The following is a 19,759-nucleotide window of genomic DNA, read 5'->3' as shown; positions in this document are numbered from 1 at the left end:
CGGGCCCGGGCGGCGCTGGGACTTGTAGGCCGGGAGCCCGGGCGCCTCCGGGCTGAAGCGCGTGGCCGCGCCATCGACGGGGCTCCAGCCCGCCCAGGTAACGCGACGGCGGGGACAGCCTCGGAAAACTGAAGGGGAAACTGAGGCCCGGTGAAGGGACCCAGCTGGCCTAAGAGCACGCAGCCGGGCAGTGGCCGCCTCCCCCGGCCTCTAGGGGGCAAGTGAAGGTCACACTTAAATGAAAGTTTTCAAAGGCGCTTCGAAGGGCCGCCGGCTGGGCTGGAGCTTTCCCCACCCCACCTCCTTCCATCGTGGATACACTCAACAAACATATCCCAGAGCCCTCTCCTTGCCAGGCCCTCCAGCTCGGGCGAAACATCCCAGGTCTCTGTTCTCGCGGCGCCCAAATAGCAGGGGAGGGGCTCCAGGCAGGCGAACACACAGGGCGGGGAGGGGGGAAGCTCCGCGAAGGAAGGAGAGGAAACCACGCGGGGTAAAGGGCAAGGGGGTCCGCGAGCAGGGGCAGGAGCGCCAGGAACGAGGAACGAAGCGGGAAGGGAGGAAAGGAGGCCGAGGCTTCCGAAAGACTCGGGGTCCCATCCCCATTGAGCAGAGGGCTAGAGCGGGACCTGGGGGAGGGAGAGGTCAGAGGTCAAGGCTGCGCGTGGAGCAGGGGCCGTGGAGTGGGGGAAGGGGCGGACAGACTCCTCCCCGCCGGCAGCCAGGGCAGAGGGTGACGGAGGAAACGCGGGGAGCTCCTCGGTGCTGGAGGAAACGTGGGGAACTCCTCGTCGGCCTCGCGGTCCCCCACAGCCCACGGAGTGCCACTCCCAGTCCCCACAGACTCCACCTGCGTCGTCCTGTGCTGAGGGGAGGCCGCAGGGCTGGGGCCGGCAGTGACCCGGCTTAGAGCTGCTGTTTCCCAGCTGCACAGGTCGCAACCGCGGGTTCTGGAGATGAGGCGGGCTTGAGGTCCCCCAGTCTCGGCTTCAGGGGTGGAGAGTGTGACCCGCAGGTTCAGGATCCCAGGGCCTGTGCAGTCACACGACCCTTCCCTTCGCTCAGAAAAGCCCGGGGCTGGGTTTCATGCTCAACCACTGCCAACTTGAAATTCCTAGGTTTTGAATCAGGGGCCCCGCGTTTGCATTTTGCACTGGGCCCCGAAAATTCTGTGGCTGGCCCTGCCCGGTGTGAAGCTCACAGAGCCCCAGTATAGGCCGCCCTTCTATGGCTGGGGGCCGGGATGAGGGACCGGGGTCTGCTCTCAGCTTGCCCCCAAGGGTCCCTGACACCAGCCCAGAACGGGGTGGAGCTGGAAAGAGCCCACAACTGCTTCCTCTGCCCAACCGCTTCTATGGCTGCACCCTGGTGTAGCTCCCTCCGGGGTCGTATGCTGTATGTTTACTGGCGGAATTGTTTCTCAGTCCTAGACGCTCCGTGAGGCCAGGGAATATGATCTGTGCTCCGCTGCCGCCTCGCGCCCAGTGACGCATGGGGGCCCTGGTAAATATCGGTCGGATGAACTAATCTTACACATAAAACAAATCATTTCACTTTTTTAATACGACACGTGGCTGTTCCCTAAGTCGCCCCGGGTTAAATACAGACTCTACAAGATGCTAAAAACCGTTTACATTTAATTCACCAGACGGTGCGCTCCACGAGGTCAGGGGACTGGCCCCCCTGGTTCAGGGCTGTGCTTGGTGCCTGCAACCAGGCGGGCCCGCGGGGGCAGCCTGGAGAGAAAGGCGCGCCCAGCGCCCCCAGGCCCGGATCCGCCCTCAGCCCGCGTGCGCGCCCCTCCCCCCGATCTCCGCGCGCCCGGGCGCGGCTGGGCGGGGTCGGACTACGCTCCCGCGGTCCCCGCGCGCCTGGGCCGGCGGAGCCGCGGGGGCGGGGGTCGGAGCCGGCCCGGGGGGCCGGCTACAAAGCCCGGGGCGGTACAGGGGGGCGCAGAGTCCCGCAGCGCCGTTCCGGGACGCAGCGCGGCGCCAGGTCTGCGCGCACGGGGGAAGCTGCGCGCAAGTGGCCGGGCCTGCGGCGGAACGGGGCCGCCCCTCGCTGCCTGCGCGCTCCCCGCCGCCCCCCATAGCGCAGCCCCCCGCGCGGCACGGGTCCAAAGGCGGCGGGAGCCCCCCCATTCTGCTGCAGCCCGCGCCGTCGCCCGACGCGGCTTCCCCGCGGCCCATCGGCCGCCGACCCGGCGCCATGCACGGCTCGCAGAAGGACAAACCCACTTCCACGAGATCTTCGTGGGCGGCCTGCCGTACCACACCACCGACGCTCGCTCAGGAAGTACTTCGAGGAGCTTTCGGCGACATCGAGGAGGCCTGTTCCATCACCGATCGCAGACGGGCAAGTCGCGGCTTACGGCTTCGTAAGTGGCCCCCGCCCCCGGGCCGCACCGCCCCGCGCAACCTTATCGCCGCCCGGCTGCCGAGTCACTCCGGCACAGTTCGCCCAGCCGGCCTCGCCCGCCCCTCCCACGCGCCTCCCGCCCGGCGCCGCACCTGCCGCTCCCCCCGGGCGCGCTCCTGCCGTCCCGCCCCACCCCCCCGGCCCGGGGCCCGTCCCCACCCCACCCCACCCCCACCCCCCACCCCTGGTTGTAAAAGGAAGAGCCGCTGTGTTCAATTAGGACTCCTAAGTTGGTGGGGAGGTTTTGGAGCCACAGGGTACTCGGGGTTTCCTGAAGCAGCGGCGGGTGAGGAGCAACGACTCCACCCCGGGGTGTTAGGAGCCCTTCGGCCTCCCCATATTTTCCACAGCCCCTCAGCCACCCCAAATAAACATCAGCTTAAGTAAAAACGGCTTGAAGACACTTTCCTACTTCCCTTCCAAGTGCAACGTCGCAGACTCCTTCCCAGAGGGAAGTCTCGGCCCTCACTGGTGGACAGTCCAGGCAGCCCCCCCATCTCCCTTCGGGGTTCGTTTTTGCCCTGTCCCCGCAGGGGATTATTTTTGTCCTTGAAGGCCACATTTCCCAGGCCTTGAACTTTGAGGAGAGGAGCTGGAATCCAAGAGGCATCTTTGTGGGAGGGCCCCAGGTAGGGGTCAGAGGAGCTTTGGTTCAAGGACCCTGGGTTACAGGCACCCTCAGAGGAAGGGAAGAGAGGGGTGGCAGCATCCGGTGCCAGGGCGGAGCCCTCTGCCCCTTTCACCCCTGGTTTCCCTCACGGCAGCCCCTGATATGTCTGTGGCTCCTCCAGGTGACCATGGCCGACCGGGCAGCAGCTGAGAGGGCTTGCAAAGACCCGAACCCCATCATCGACGGCCGCAAGGCCAACGTGAACCTGGCATATCTGGGCGCCAAGCCCCGGAGCCTCCAGACGGGTGAGAGCTTGTGTTTTCCTGCTTGGCTCTTCTCGGTTTCTATATTGGGTGTCGGTATCTGTCGGGTGGAAAGAGGCCCCCCCCTCGCTCCAGCAGTGGCAGTCGGCTATCATGTGCCTGCAGAGCCGCCACAGGGCAGCCATCCCCCCCTGGAGGATCTAGACCCCTTCTCACAGCGTGTGGCCCACAGAAGGGGGCGGGGGCAGGGAGGGTACAGCATTCCAGTTGCCAGCTGTCTTCGCAGGAGGGAGGAAGTGGCCAAGGGGCCTGGAGGTTGGGAGTGCCGACACCAGTGGCTGCTGACACCTGCGTCACTGGCTGCCACACTTCAGAGGTGTGCTTTGGGGTTCATGAGGGGGAGGCCTGGGAGGGGAGAGGAAGCTGATGATCCCTTTTGACTAGAGGTGTGTGACTTGTGGGATTCTGCCACCATGTGTGCAGCCCCTGAGACATCGCTCCTGCAGCAAGGCCAAGTCCCTGATTGTTCTCTCGTTTTAGGCTTTGCCATTGGGGTGCAGCAGCTGCACCCCACCTTGATCCAGCGGACTTACGGGTGAGTGGATGTGGCTGGCTTGGGGTGGGCAGTCCTTGGAGATGAAGTGGAGAGGGCCTTGGGCTTCCTGGGTCTGGAAGGCTGATGAAATGACAGTTTTCAGACATGTGATTGCGTTTAAGCCAAGGGAGTGAAGAGAAGGCAGATTGCATTTCTCCATCCCTGGCAGAGGCCGCGCCACCTAGGGGATCGTGAGCCTTGGAGCCTGCCTGCCTTGGTGCACACCCCAGCTCCCTTTGCTAGGTGTATGGCCTCAGTTTTGTCACCTGTAAAATGGGAGTGGGCACAGCACATCTGAGTTCTCTGAATGGAGGGTTTAGGGTGGGCCTGGTGCAGGTAATGCCCTATTAAAGTGTTTGCTGATGACTCTTAGGGACTGGCAGGCTGGGCTCTTCCCCAGGCGCTCCTGTCACCTGCTCTAGTGCTGGGGCAGGTGGTGGCAGTAGGCCATTGCCTCCAAGGTCTGATGTTTGAACGCTGCTGCAGATACGATGTGTTCAGGGCGGAGGCCACCTGCCTGAGTGGCCTGGCTTGTGGGCTTCTAGTCTGACTCATTTAGAAGCAGCACATCCCACTCTTCTCCATCCTAAAATGCCTCCTACCTTCCTGCCCTTTTTAAAACATCTGATAAGGCCTGGCAGCTGCTTGGGGAAGGACACGCACACTTAAGGGATACAAAGGGTCCTGCCTCCCCACCCCCATGATGGATGGGAGCTGTCTGCCCTAGCACCGTGGCATATTGATGGGGTTGGAGTTGGAGGGGAAGGCAGCTCAGAGACCACCACTCCTTTTAGGGCATTGGCACTTCATGAGCTTTCTGAATCCGAATCCCTAATGCCAGTTGATCATGTGTGTGCACACGTGTACGTGCACCGTGTAGATACCATGGAGAGACACACAGCTTGAGGAGTAACCTGCCTCACTAGGGCAGTGTGAACGAGGGGCCTGTGGAACCGGGCTGAGCCTGGCTCCCAGGTGAATGGGTCAGAGGCCCCAGCAGAAGTTGTGCTCACTTTTTGGGAGCGCTTGGGGTTACTCGGGGGCTCCCTGCCAGCTTCCGTGTGTATTGGTGGATGTGTGCAAGTGTAGCAATGGGAGGAGCCGCTGGTTGAGGGGTGCTGAAGGGTGGCGGGGCCCTCCTAGCCTGTGTGAGTGGCCAGGCAGCTCAGCTTCCTGCCGGGGTGCCTCTGTCCTCCTGGGAAGGGAGTGTGTAGGGTGGTGGGAGCAGGCCGCCCTGTCCGTCTCATCCTGGAATCTGTTTTGTAGATGTCTAGAGTCATCTTAGAGGGTGTTTGGGGACACTCCAGCCTTCATGCCTTCACCAAGATTCTTCCTCTGGGGTTCAGGCCACAAGAAGAGGGTGTTCCTTGTTTTTCAGAACCTTGGCTCCGTTCCCCAGGCCCACAGCAGGCGCCTGGGGGCATGGGCTGGGCGGGAGCTGCTGCCCAGAGGCGAGGGTGTGCGCCTCCAGTGCCTGCAGCTCTTTTCTGCTTACAGTGGGATGAGGCCTTCCCACCTGCATCTGGGCTCTCTCTGATCCACGCAGCTGCCTCTGGGACTCCATAACCATCAGTGCTTGGCCTCTCGGGCTTGCAGATGTGGGTTCGAATCCTGACTTTGCCCCTTACCAGCTAGGTCTGTCTTGGCAGTGGCATCCTCCTTATCCAGAAAACAGGAACATTAACTGCTTAAAACAGTGGACTGAAACTATTCTTACTTTATAGGTGGGGAAACTGAGGCAGAGAAAGGCTAACCACGTGTCCGGGCCCGGGGAGGGGGCGAGGTAATAGACGTCCAGGAGGAGATTAGAACACAGGTGGTGGGTGCCTGAACGTATGCTTTCTTGGTGGGGTAGGGTGGGAAGGGCCCCGACCTGACCTTTCCCTTGCTATCCTGGAGTCCTGTGAACACCACCCGTCCAGAAGCAGTTGGGATCGGTCACAGAGTTTGCCACTGTGTGCACCCGACTTGAGGCGACGGTGTTTTGTAACTAAATCTGCTGGCTGGCTGTTAATACCTGTGACGGTGAAGAGGCCGCAGACTCTATTTGTTGGTTGCCAAAGGGTGGAGACCCAAACAGGGACGGTGTCACCATCCGCTTTTGGTTTCCTGGGAGATCTGAACTCAAGCTTCTGAGAATTGCACCGCCTCCTGCCCCTGCCTCTGGGCCTTACTGAGGTGGGTGGGGGGAGGCTCCCGGTGCAGCTCCTGGGTGCAGCGGGGAGGGCTGCCTGGGTCAGCTGTCTGCCCCCAGCCCCCGCCCACTGGAGAGCTGGGCCGTCAGCGTCCCTTTTGTCTTTGTGAACAATCAGGCCCCGGGAGCACAGCCGGGCCTGACTCAGCGGCCAGTTTTGTCGGCCTTGGGCTGGCAGCGAGGCCCGCCCTGCTGTTGGCTGAGGGCATGGAGGGAGGTGGGAGCCAGGAGCCCGGCAACTGAGGGTTGTCCACCAGTTAACCCCTTCCATGCCTGGCTGAACTCTTCCTTGACTTTCTGACCCCGACCTTTTATGCCTTGCCCTGGACAACTCTGAAGATCCCACTGCTCTGCTTTTAGGCAAGACCCTGTGGAATCTTCGCCTGGCTGGGTCTTAAATGTTAGTTTAGAATGATTTACCAAAGAACTTTACACTTTATGCTATTTGCCGGGATTTCCTTGCCTCTTTTGTTTTTTTAAGTTGAACAGGCTCTGTGAGACCTAACTCACCTGTGCATTTCTGACTAACTGTATGTAGGGGGTCCAGCGTCCGCGGTTTGGAGGAGCCTTCCTCTGCGGTGGCAAGTGCAGGAGCCTGTGGCCCTGGCCCGCCAAGGGTGTCTGCCAGCTGAGCGTGTCCGTCACCTGCTGGAGGGAGGGGAGCTGCAGCCGTCTGGAGAGGGTCTGTGCCCAGGCAGAGCTTAGTCTGGCCTGGAAGGGTGCCCTGGTGTCAGGGGGTGTCTGTCCATTCCTGGGCTGAGGGCACCGGGAGTAGAGGTTTGTCCTGGGCCTGGCTGTGCCCAGAGCCTCTCCTTGGGTTATTTTTGAAGGACCAGCTGCTTCCCTGGTGCAGGTCTCCTTGCCTGTTAAGGGGGCCCGACTGTGGCCTTGACTCCCGTTCACTGAGTGCCTCGCTATGTACATTCTAGAATGTTGGAAGGGGGTGGAACATCCCTGGCCTCCACCCCTAGAAGCCGGTAGCATTGCCTCCCCCAAGTCATGGCTACCGAAAATGTCTCCAGACATTGCCAGTGTGCCCTGGGTTTAGTGGTATGAGGACGAGTATCTGTGAGTCTCTTCGACCTTGCTTCATGGTCACAAGATGACTGTCATAGCTCCAGACAACGCACCCACGTTCAGGGCAGAAAGGACGATAAGGGATAGTACGAACTGCCTCTGTCTCTTTCAGCAGAAAAGTGGAAGCTTTCACAGAGGCCTCCACAGGCTTCCACTTAAGCCTCACTGGCCACAACTGGGTGACAGGACATGGCCACCACAGGGGCTCTGATATGACAAGACAGGCTCCTGGGACTCCGGGGTGTCAGGTACAGGCCGTATCCAGGAGCAAGGGCCCTGGGGTCTGCCTGGGCTTGAGGCCAGGCCCAGCCCGTCTCTGCAGGCTCCTGCCCGTCTGTGAGTGAGAACAGTAACACTGCCTTCTCTACAGGGCCAACTTGACTGTGTATAGAGGGCCTGGCCATGGGAAGTCACAGTTTGTCAGTGACGCATCTCTTGCCGGCCCTGCTCCAGGGTCTGTTGATTGACTGCCTGTGCAAAACCGAGGCTCAGAGCAACTGAGAGACTTGTTGGGTTCACACATCCCGGGATGGTGGGGCCTGAGCTGGGGGCTGCGAGACTCTTGTCCCTCCCCCAAGGACTCAGCATCTCCCTCTGGCTAGATGGCAGCTCTTGGATGAATCAGAGCACAAGGCCCCGAGACTGATGGTGGCCGTGAGACCCACTCCCAGGCATGTGCCTGCCCCACTGCGTGTATAGTTTCAGGGACCCCTACATCCTTCGTGTGAAGGTCTCCGGTGCCCACGTTGGCTGGGTAGTCGATGGCTGCCCTTGCCATCACGGGGCCTTGGTGTGTGCATGCCACAGGGCCTGGACAGAGCACCTGGGTCCCCAGGGTAAGAGGAGGGACTGGGGAGGCAGGGATGGGAAGATGTCTGTCTCCTTGAGAGCATGGGATGTGCAAGCTGGGGAGAGCGTCAGCAGCCACTCCTAGAATCATTCATTCATCAGGTGTTTATTGAGTGCCTGCTGTATGCCAGGCCTGGTGCCAGGGATCCTTTGAATAAGAAAGACACGGTCCCCGATCTCAGGGTGCTCACATTCTGTTTGTGTACTCGTGGGCCCGCGTGGCGATGCGTGCAGTTAAACAGGAAGCTGGCGGAATGAGTGCCTGTGTGGGGACCTCACAGTCCCACGTCTCGAGTACAGTGGTGGGGAGATGTGTCTGTGTGTGTGATAAAGCTTCACAGTTCGTGTGTAGTTACACGTGACATATAAGGTTAGTGCGTGCAGAAGACGATGCAGTGTGCTGAAGGCCTGCAGTCCAGGTCGTAGCACTGTGCCTGGGTTAGTGTCCTGGTTTTGCTAATGTCCTTAGTTACTCTGATGTGCCCTTGGGGGATGGAGGAGGCAGGGTACACAGGACCTCTCTGTACTGTTTTTGCAATTTCTTGGGAGTCTTTTATTATTTTAAAATACAAAGTGAAACAAATCCAGATGAGCTGTTTGCAGGTGATGGCGTGTGTGTGACTGTACGCATGCGCACGTGTGCGAGTGCGCTGGGGAAGGCCCCACTGAGGATGGGGGAAATGGGCCCTATAGGCGTCTGGGGAAGAATAAGCAGCCCAGGCCCAGGGTGACAGGCGAGCTGCAGGTCGCCATGGCGGGCACCGGGTGAGCACCGCAGGGCAGAGGCAGAAGCTGAGGTCAGAGCCAGGCGGCATGGGGGCTGGGAGGAAGTGACTCCCCCACACACTGTGGCGTCACGTTTTCACCCTGAGGGTGTCTCGTGGTGGCCCCGCTGCCCCCCCCAAGGCTTCCTGTTTGGCAGCTCATCTGGAGCCAGGCGTGGGCTGCGCTGTGGCCCTCCTGGGCGGGCGCCCGTGCCGCACCTGTTGTTTGTCCTGTCTGCTGAAACAGAAAGCAGCCTTTGGGTGGCGGGGGCTCCTCTCCGAGCATGAGTTCTCACCCTGGCTCCCTGCTGGGCCTGGAGAGCCTCTTCTGGAAGCCTTGGGCCAAGGGAGGCAGCTTTGTCTCAGGGCAGAGGCCTGATCACAGACCGAGGTGGAGGCCCAAGCTTGAGCTTTCCTCGTTTCGCCTCAGTTTCACCTTGTGTCCAGGGTGGACAGGCTGAGAACTCTGCAGTGTGCTGGGGACATCAGGACCTTCCCGCTGACCTTGTTTGGGTAGAGTAGGGAGTTGGGCACTGGGTCAGCTTGTCTGACAGATCTTTGCTTGCTTTGTACCCGGCTGGGGACGCCTGCCATGGGGGTGAGGGGAGACCCGGTCCCAGCACCTCACAGTGTTTCCTGCAGCGAGGTGCTAAGAGAAGGACAGAGACAAAGGAGGTCAGCATGCCTCCGAAGACGACAGGAGCTGGGGAGGGGAAGGGAGCAGCCGGGGAGGCTCAGGGCCCAGCAGGGTGGCCTCAGCTCCTAGAGGACTTTGATGACCCAGGGAGGCAGTGCTGCCTTCCTCCAGGTGACTCCCAGGCCACGCAGGCTCGGAGCGGAGGAGGGATGGGTCAGTCTGCATTTTTGTTTTCAGAGTGTTTTTGTTTCTGGCTGCTGGGTTGAGCCTGGACTGCCGAGGGTTAGGGTGGTGGTTGGAGGCCCTTAGAGGGTGCCCAGTAATCCAGGCACGAGACAAGGGTGCTGCCTGCACCAGTGGCCCTGGTGAGGTATAGTGAGATTCTGGGTACATATTTTGAAGAACCTGGGAAAGAGGAGTCCAAGAAGATTCTGGAGCTTTGGGCCTATGAAATGGGAGATGGGCTTGGCCCTGACTGGGGTGGAGGCTGCTGTGCAGTACAGTTTTGGGGAGGTCAGGAGTTGGAGTTTGGGCAGGTTCAGCTGGAGATGCTGTTCCAGGCCTGGCATTGCTCCACAGAGAGGATGTTTGACCTGTGTCCTGTGACTGGCTGCCCCACAGAACCTGAATGTCCCCAGCTTGCGGCCCTCCCCCTAACAAGTCACTGGGGATTCCCGGGAGGCAGAGCCGTGGCCTGGCTTCCTGCCTGCCAGGCGCCTTGGGGACCTTCCCACACCCAGCCAGGCGGGAGTCAGAACCGTAAGAGCTGCGGTCTGTCTCTGCCGTGGTGGGGCAAGGCCCCTGGAGAGCAGGGAAAGTGAAATGGACTCATTTGCCTTTTTCGTTTTTATTTTCAGAGGCGACTTTATGTTCAGAAAATGAGTCCTCCTGGGCCATGGTCAGTTATTTTCACTGAGAGTTCTGCTCTGAGTGTGGGCAGCATGTGTCCCAGGCACCATGTGTACTTCTCTCACCCGGCCCGCCGGTGTGGGGTTCTCAGACTGCAGAGGCCCGAGTCCTCTGTCTTGGGGGCAGTGTTGGACTCTGCAGCATCCTTAGTTTACAGATGGGGAAATAGAGGCCGGAGGGACTGAGTGATGGTCCATGCAACTTGGACAGGCATGGCCAGGATCTGGACTTGGGGCTCTTCCTGCCCTTGGACCCCTGAGTCTCCGTGGACTGAGTCAGCTGGGGTGCTCTTGGCTGTGTGCTGACCCTGGGTGTGTTGGGGTGCAGATGCTGCCTGGGCCACATGGGAATGGGAAAGGAGGCAGGCACTTCAGATTTCCAGTCTGGACCAGGCTCTGGGTCCCCCTGTCCTCTCCTGGGCTGTGGCAGAGCCAGCTCCTCATGCATGCCCAGCCCTCCCCGGATGGCCTGGCCTTTCCAGCCCTAATGGTGGCCCGTTTCAGTGACTCCATGATTTGAGAGTTTGGTGTTGCCCAGCCAGGCTCTGGCACTAGAGGGAAGCAGAGAACCCCTAAGTCGTCTTCCGCAAACACCCCTGACCCCAGCTAGGTGCCTGTGCCCGGTGTCCAGCGTCGCAGAGGGGCTTGAGGGGCATGTGGGAGGTCTGTCCCACCCATTCCCGTGGTTTCTTCCTTGGCTCTGCCTGGACTTTGCACAAGTGGTGGGATTAATTCTCTGGGAAACAGATTCGCCTCTGATTGGTGCAAGGCCCTTTTCTGGGGTCTTGGTGGGAGGATAGAAGTTTTCTGCAGAGGATGAGGAGGCACAGAAGCCCGGTTGTTCTGAGGCCGGAACTTGTAAGGAAACTGGAAGGGAAGGAGGCTCCTGCCCTCTCCTGTGAGGGAACAGCTGGGCCATGGCTCTGCATCCCTGGGGAACGGGTGGGACTCCAGCGGCGGCCGTACAGAGGGCCCATTCCAAAGTAGCTTCTAAAGGAGGGAGCAAGTACCCTGTCCTGAAGAGGCAGGTGGGCCCTGGCCAGACAGGAGCAGCCCTGATGGGCATTGGGTCCCCCAACCTTTGGGCTCCTACCTGACTGCACCTGGCCTCTGGTCTGTTTTGCTCACCAAGGGTTCTTGTCTGCTGCCCCCTGACCTAGGGCTGAAAGTCCTAGGAGAGGGAGGGCCTCTGTTCCTCCCAGCATTCCTCAGGCCCAAGGAGGCATCAATGCTGCTGAGGCCTCTGGGGTGCACAGAGCATTAGATCCTCACAGCAGCCCCCTGGGGTGTGTGGTTCCCCAGAGGCAGTGATGAGGTCACCCTGGGCCGCCAGGCACCTGGCTGGGGAGCAGAGGCTGGTGGGCTGTGCCTGTCTAGCTGTGACTTGCTGGGTGGAGCCGTGCCTGCCTGTCCCTCCAGCCTATCCAGCCCTGGCTGCTCAAGGCTGAACTGCTTTCTCTGCCTTCTTGGGGCAGGGACTCAGCCTGGGAAGCAGTGGCCATTCCAAGGCGGGGGGCTCTTTTGCCTCCCAGCTGCCTGCAAAGCCAGGGCCTGCCTCAGACCGTCAGCACTGGGCACCTGCTGTGCTGGGGCACTTGGGATGCAGTGGCCGAGACCCTGCTTTTGTGGGGACGACATTGTGCAAGATAGATGACAAGGGGGCTTCTGATCATAAGAAACAGAGCCACAGCTCAGGGTGGGCCCCTGAGGGGTGAGCTTTGAGCTATGGGAAGAAGCAAGTGCATAGGTACGAAGGTCCTGTGGTGGGAAGGAGTCGAATCTGGGAACAGAAGGAGCCCAGGGCAGTGGGAGTGCAGGTGGAGATGAGTTGTAAGAGGTAGGTTGAGGCCTGATAATGCAGGAAGCCACGAGGGAGCAGTTTGGGTTTTCTTCTGGGTACAATGGGAGACAGCTGGAGGGTTCTGCTCCTGGAGGTGATGGGGTCTTGATGTTTCTGTTTGTTTGTTTTTTGAGACGGAGTCTCGCTCTGGCGCCAGGCTGGAGTGCAGTGTCTCGATCTCGGCTCACTGCAACCTCCACCTCCTTGGTTCAAGCGATTCTCCTGCCTTAGCCTCCTGAGTACGTGGGATTACAGACACTCACCACCACACCACCACGCCCAGCTAATTTTTGTATTTTTATTAGAGACGGGGTTTCACCATGTTGGTCAGGATGGTCTCGATCTCCTGACCTCTTGATACACCCGCCTCGGCCACCCAAAATGCTGGGATTCCAGGCATGGGTCTTGATGTTTTTAAGACAGCTCTGGCCTCCGCTGGGTGAAGGATTCAGGGATGGGAGGCAGGCCTCCACCGCCACCAAGGCAGGGCCGTGCCACTGCACCCACCTGGAGAGTTGGTGATGAAGGAGAGGGAGGATCGGGGAATTGAGGGATGGAAGCAGGGAGCTCCCTGTTGGATGGTGTAGGCATGGGCTGCAGTGGGGGGGAGTGGGCAGGGCAGTGCCTGGGTGGCCGGGTGGGCTCTTCACTGAGGTGGAGAGGGCAGGAGAGTCCCACCAGGGCCAGGCAGACATGTGCCCTGGCAGGCGAGCCAGCCAGGGGACACGGTGTTGACTGGAGCTTGGTGGGTAGGGTGGCGTGTGGCGACCAGGCCGTACCCTTGTGTGCAGGGCTGTGGCACCTGACCTTTCTGAGTCTGGAGTATGGGTGGGGGTGCTGAGGAACCTGCCTGGCGCACGCACCTGCTCCCCATCGCCAGGGAGTGGAGTCTTGGGCCTGCGGCCGGACGCAGGCCTGGGGCTGGACTGCCCTTGGACAGTGTGGGGCCGGTGGTTTGGCTGCAGTTTTCTTTCTCACCTGACCACTCAGTGGGTTCGCCCAAGCATGCATGGCTGCGTGTGCCCCTCTGTATCTCTCAGTTCCCACCTGCCTCCTTTGCGGCCCGCCCCCGGCATGGGCACTTGTGGTCAGAACAGCAGGAGGATTCCTTGTCTTTGCCCTTCCCCATGTGGTTTCTGATGTTCCACAGTCGGGCGTCTCAGCCTCGGCACTGCAGACCTTTAGGGTGGCATCGTTCCTTGTGGTGGGGGCACCCTGGGCATTGTAGGAAGCATTCAGCACCCCTGGCCTTGACCCCTAATGTCAGCAGCACTCCCACCCCCACCCCATATGCCTGGTTGTCAGTTGTGACAGCTAGGACTGTCGACAACTAGGACTGTCATTAGGCATTTTCCAGCATCGCCTGGGGGCACAGTTGTCCTGGTTGGGAATCGCTGTTCTAGTGGTGCCTCTAGGGCCTCACAGCGAGCTCTGGAGGTCATCCTCTGTAGGACCCAACTTACAGATGAGGAAACTGCACCTTGGAAGTTTTGAAACCTGTTTGGTAACTCAAACAAGTGCAGGGGCAAGGTGCAGCCCTAGGAGGGAGAGAAGCAGCTGGAGCCCAGCTCCTGCCTGGCGGGGCTTCGTGGCTCCTTCTACCTTAACTTCGGCCAGTGTTCTCACTCCCCCTTGGGGCCCTGAGGTGTGGCCCCTGCTGTGCCTTCCTTTTATTTTGAGCCGAATCTGGTGCCCCAACCAGTCCTTGTGGGCACAGCTACCAGCAGCAGACCCCACTGTGCCACTCCCTTGCTCTGTGATGGGGCAAGTCGCTTGGGGCCTTTCTGAGCCTTGAATTTCCTCTCTGGGAAATGGGCTAACACTAGCATCTTTTCTGTGGCTTTGTTCTTGTTTTTTGAGACAGAGTTTTGCTCTTTCGCCCATCCTGGAGTGCGGTGCAGTGGCGTGGTCTCCACTCACCACAACCTCTGCCTTCTGGTTTCAAGCAGTTCTCCTGCCTCAGCCTCCCGAGTCACTGGGATTACAGGCTCCCACCACAACGCCTGGCTAATTGTTGTATTTTTAGTAGAAACGGGGTTTCTCCATGTTGGAAAGGCTGGTCTTGAACTCCTGACCTCATGATCTGCCCACCCTGGTCTCCCAAAGTGCTGGGATTACATGCATGAGCCACTGCGCGCGGCCTTCTGTGGCTTTGAAAATGCTTCGTAAGTTATCCCAGGCCCTTTACATACAGAAAGATGAGTAGATACTGACATGCGGTGTCTGCAAGGATCAGGAAACAGGAGAGCCCCCCTTCCTCCCAGCCTCCCCCACGCTTGTATTTGAGTCGCCCCGAGTAGGGCAGCTCCTTGGTGGCCCACGCAAAGCTCTGGCGCCGATGATGTGGGGCATCAGAAACCCGATGGAAATGACGGCAGCCCTAGAGGTGAGTGTGGCCGGAACCTGGCTGCCCCACAGCCCCAGGCATTTGTGTTCTGTGTCCCTGGTTTGGGCAGCAGTTCTTGAAGGCAGCTGTGGATCAGGACCCTGGGGCCTGTTCATGCAGATTTCTGGGCCCCGTCTGCCTTTGCAGTCCACATGGGATCCACATTTGGGGGAGGTGTCTGAGGCAGGGGCATGACTGCCCATGTTTGGAGAAGCTGTGGGTTCAAAGCTTCCATAGCCTCCAACTAAGGAATGTTTTTGAGGTTCTGAGAGCTGGGTGGGGGGGCACTGGTGATGCCAGGGACAGCCTGCTGGGCACAGCCCCAAGACAGTCCTTGCTGTGTCTCCGCTCGCCCCCTTCCCGAAGGAGGCGTCTGAGACCCTACTGGGCCCCCTGCCTCTGCTGGCCAGAGCTCCTCATCTTTCTCAGTGGGGTCTGTGCCGCCCACCGGGCCTTTGTTCTGTCAGCGCCACGTGCCCAGTGCCTCCCACAGGCCTGGCCCTGGCAGGCAGCTGAGGGTCCAGACAGAACCATCTCTCTGACAGAGCGTGCTGTCGCATCAGGCCAGCATAGGATCGGTGGGGGACTGGCCTCCATGTGGGGTCGCGGGGCCTCGCCAGAGCAAGGGCTCCAGGCAGAGGCATTGGCAGGTCCCAGGCCCAGGTGGGGAGGATGCGAGGGATTGAGGCGCTGCGGGGTGTGGGCTGGCACCAGGGGGGAGCTGGATGTGCGGTGGAAGCCAGAGGTCAGCCAGCCTGGCCGCCCCCATGGTGGGGGTGCAGCCGGAGGGTTGTGCACAGAGGCTGCCGGCTGCCCTCATCCACTCTTCAGATGCTCATACTGGCGCCTGCCTCCACCCTTGTGCCTCAGTGCTGCTCCCCTGTGGCCAGCTCTGCCTCATCATTAGGTCTCTGCAGGCATCCCCTCCTTCAAGAAGCCACCCTGTCCTCTCCCCTATCGCTGTCCACACATCACAGCCCTCTGCTGTCTTGACTTCTCCAGACGCCGCCCCCCACCGACCTACCGACTCTGGTTTACGCGTTGGTGCGTTTTAGTGCCTCTCCCATCCTAGAGGCTAAGCCCCTCGAGGGCAGGGCTGTGTGGTCTGCTCCCCTCTGCATCCTGGCAGATATGTGAGAAGGGCGTTACAGCTCGAGAACCAGAATTCGAACCCAGGCCTGGCTCCGTGCAAGGCTCCTGTTCCCATGGAGGATGCAGGGTGGACAGCAGACCTTCTAAGCTGGGGAGAGGGAGAGGAGGCGTCGCTGCTGGGCTCCTGGCAGGAGCTGCCTGGGCCTCTGGACAGATGCTGTGGAGGGTTGGCCGTGTGGGCTGCAGATGTGGTTACAGCAGCCATTAGGGTGGCTCAACCTGGGAAGGTAAACAGCAGTAGTGTAGAAACTTCCCACACACTTCCCAGATGGGGTGGGGGGAGCAAGAGGCGCTGGGTGCCCCCTCAGGCACAGGCCAGGTGTGCCCTCAGTTGTTTGCTGCCAGGTCTGTGGGAGGAGCAGGGACCCGCACCCCTGTCATCCAGGTTTTCCTGGTTCCCACTGTTCCTGTAGGGCTGCAGGATCCACTGAGCACACCTGCCTTTGTGCTGGAAGCCAGGACTCCTCTCTGACCCTGAGGGTCCCTGGCTCTGGGGAGCGGGGAGCACACAGGGCTCCTCTCTGACCCTCAGGGTCCCTGGCTCTGGGGAGTGAGCACGTGTTTTCAGTGGCCCACATGTTGCCAAAACGTGCTCCAGAAAGCTGCCCAGTTTCTGTCCCTGCCGAATGCAGGCGAATGCAGGGAAGGATGTTGTACTTTTCCTCCGGAGCTGCTTCCCTTGAGTGGGGGCTCTGCCTACAGGTGCAGGAGGAAGCTGAGCTTCCAAGTTGCCCCCCAGGCGGGCCTGGCCTGTGTAACACGCAGGCGTGCAAGGCAGAGGAGATCCTGATGCCCAGGGTGCAGTGCCGTGCCCTGGCAAGACTACTCTGTGCCTCAGGCTCTGCAGCAGCTTCTGATGCTGCGGAGGTGGCTGTTCTGTTGCCACCTGGGAAACTGAGGCTGAGCGGCTTGCGCCAGGCCACCCAGTAGCTGGTTGGCAGAGCAGGCACATGCCGGGAGAGCTGCCTCCCTGAGCCTCGTTTCCCCCTTGCTGATTGCTGGGCATGGTGTTGCATGGCTAGCCCACAGTAGGCAGGAAGTAGTGGCCTCGACACGTTTCCACAATGGCCTACTCAGGTAGGGTTAAGAGCACAGCTCTGAGGCCAGCTGACTCCTGGCCCCTCCACCTCATCAGCTGTGGGACCTTGGGCAAGTCACCTGGCCCCGTGTGTGAAATGGGCCTCATGATGGGAAGACCGAGCCGACAGGTCGATGCACACAGTCACAGTACGGGTCTCCCCCAGTGTGGGTGCTGGCGAGTATGGCAGCTGCTGGCGCCGTCATCTCAGTGGTCGCTGCCATTGCACTCCTTTGCTCCAGCATTCACGCAGTCACTCTCACATCCTCACGGAGCTGCTGCAGGCCAGAGTCCGTGCTGGCAGGGACAGAAAGAAACTCTGTGAGGAGCAGGTGTTGGCTGGGGGAGAGGGCACGTACACGAGCCGAGTGTGCAGTGTCACTTGGTGGGTGTTGGGTGTCAGGGAGATGAGCAGGGAAGGGGAACAGGGCTGGACTCCCAGACGTGCAACGTGGGCCTGCTCTTGATCTCGTGCTCTGCTGTCGTGGCTTCAAATTCTCAGTCATTTGAAAACAACCATCCAAGATTGTTATTTTTGCACCAGCCCCGGGGATGTGGGGTGTAGGGCCGGGATGTGGGGGTGCAGTCTGGGAAGGGCCTTGCTGAAAAGGAGACATGGAGGGGAGGAGGGAGCCTGGTGGGTGGCGCGAACAGCCAGTGCAAAGGCCTTGAGGCTGCAGACTCCGGCCCGGTGCTGTTTCTGTGCCCATCTAACTGATGAGGAAAGTCGGGGCTCAGGGGGCGGGGGGGGGCACTCATCATGTACCCCGCTGTTCTCTGAGCTGTTCCCCGACTCTCTCCTGGCCCTGACCCGCTCTGCTTGGCCCCACAGGCTGACCCCGCACTACATCTACCCGCCAGCCATCGTGCAGCCCAGCGTGGTGATCCCGGCCGCCCCTGTCCCGTCACTGTCCTCGCCCTACATTGAGTACACGCCGGCCAGCCCGGCCTACGCCCAGTACCCACCAGCCACCTATGACCAGTACCCATATGCTGCCTCGCCTGCCACGGCTGCCAGCTTCGTGGGCTACAGCTACCCGGCCGCCGTGCCCCAGGCCCTCTCAGCCGCAGCCCCCACCACCTTCGTGCAGTACCAGGCACCGCAGCTGCAGCCCGACAGGATGCAGTGAGGGGTGCTCCTGCCCCGAGGACTGTGGCATTGTCACCTTCACAGCAGACAGAGCTGCCAGGCCATGATGGGCCGGCGACAGCCCGGCTGAGCTTCAGTGAGGTGCCACCAGCACCCAGGCCTCCGAAGACCGCTCGGGCACTCCGCCTGCACCCTGGGACAGCAGAAAGAGGGCTTCTCTTTAAATCTAGGTCCCATTGTGTCTTGAGGGAGGACTTTAAGAATGACCGAGAGCTATTTAAAGACGCAATCCCAGGTTCCTTGCACACCATGGCAACCTCTCCTTGCACCTTCTCCTGCCTCTCCACACTCCAGGTGCCCTCAGGTTTGTGTCTCCCCTGCCGCGTCGTGGTGGGGTGTCACAGACCCTCTGCAGCCCGACTGCCCTGGACTGTGCAGAGGTGCCTGACTCCAGGGAAACCTGAGAGCAAGAAGTTAATGGACTGTTTATTGTAACATGATCCTCACGAGCTGTGAGCGCAGTCGAGGTATGAGGACACGGCCTCCTGTTGGAGTCGCATTTTCTCCATCAGGGCACATGGGCGGCTTCCTCAAGCCCAAAGGAGCTCCCAGGTACACGGGGGCCGCCGCCGGTAACAGGGGCAGCCGGCCAAAGGCCCCTTTCCAGTCACAGCACTGAAGTTGCAACTTTTTTCTTGTAATTGTTTTGCTACTAAGATCATTTCAGAAGTTCAGTCTATTTTTTCAGCGGATACTGCCGCCACCAAGAATCCAAAACCTATTTTTGACTTGGAGAGACTTGCTTTTGTTGGTCCTGCCCATGGAGACGACGACAGGGTTTCTGTATAATAAAGTGTCTGCCGGCTCGCGGGCCAGGATCCTCTCGGTGGGATGGGCCCCATAGACAGGAGGCCCTGCAGGCCCGTGCGGGCCACTGTCTGCTGCCGCCTGCCAGGGTGGCAGAGTGAGTTGTCTCAGGACCCCGTCACTGCGACATTGATGCTTCTCTCCCCAACTCCCCAACCACTGTGGAAGGGTAGAAGGGAGTGACCCACAGCATTCAGGCCACTCAGGGTCTAGACCACGGCGGTGCCAGCCTGGGGGGCAGGGCCCTCAGCTCTGCCTGCTGGAGCAGTTGAGTGCAGGAGGGTGCGCCTCTTCCCTCTACCCCCGCACCACCTGCTGTGTGCCAGCCCGAGACGGTTCCTGCCTGTCTTGGGGATTGGTGGAGGGAGGAAGCAGTTCTGCCAGCTGTGGCAGGGCTGCAATGGGGCGTCCAGGGCTGTGGGGTCTGGAGGAGGGGACATGAGGTGAGAGGTATCCTGGCCGAGGGCGGGGGCAGCGGGGATCTCCCTCCGGACCTACCTCAGGGAGCTGAGCGTGCAGACGCTCCAGGGCAGGCCTGGGACAGAGTCAAGGCCCAGAGAATAAAGGTAGCTAATCTCATAATAATATTTTTATTAGAATGTTCTGATGATAAAATAAAACTTGTTTTCTTTAAAGAAAAAGTTGGTCTGTAATTTTTCTCAAAACGCAGAGCTCCCCTGGTGCCTGGGCATCACCCATGCCCCGCCCTCCTGGCTCAGGAACCCAGGATTTCACTGGCAGCCGTGCGTACAGCGCCTGGCCTGTGCCGGCCACCTGAGCCTCAGTAGCAGAACAGACGCAGCCCCTCTTCCCACCCACTAATGCAGGGGAGGCCTGTCGTCCCCTCCGCCATGCGTCATCCAGCATCAGCTTCAGACCCCGAGAGGACTGCGTTTGGGTTACTTCTTGGCGCTATGGCTAGGGAGGGACCTGGACATGGTTTGTGATTGGCAGGCCCCCCAGATCCCTGTGGAATAGGAGGACAGTTCCCCAAGAGAAGGGGGTTTGCCACCAGAAGACCCTGAATGTGG

The 19,759-nt window shown here is 60.3% G+C and overlaps 1 protein-coding gene across 1 annotated transcript; it reads left to right on the top strand.

Annotated features, from left to right (window-relative positions):
- The first annotated feature begins 1,243 nt into the window (after positions 1-1,243).
- Positions 1,244-19,369, top strand: RBM38 (RNA binding motif protein 38). Its single transcript, XM_017851964.1, is given in 11 exon segments — positions 1,244-1,395; positions 1,718-1,995; positions 2,093-2,229; positions 2,232-2,280; positions 2,283-2,305; positions 2,308-2,351; positions 2,353-2,377; positions 2,952-3,047; positions 3,210-3,333; positions 3,832-3,886; positions 17,604-19,369. Coding segments are annotated over 11 exon segments (1,281 nt in total). The 3' UTR covers positions 17,902-19,369.
- Positions 19,370-19,759: the final 390 nt, after the last annotated feature.

Source organism: Rhinopithecus bieti, unplaced genomic scaffold (genome assembly GCF_001698545.2).
Source record: "Rhinopithecus bieti isolate Rb0 unplaced genomic scaffold, ASM169854v2 scaffold_33652, whole genome shotgun sequence".
Taxonomy (NCBI): Eukaryota; Metazoa; Chordata; class Mammalia; order Primates; family Cercopithecidae; genus Rhinopithecus; species Rhinopithecus bieti.
The sequence above is the reverse complement of the archived record's forward strand: the minus strand, read 5'-3'. Positions and strand labels throughout refer to the sequence as shown.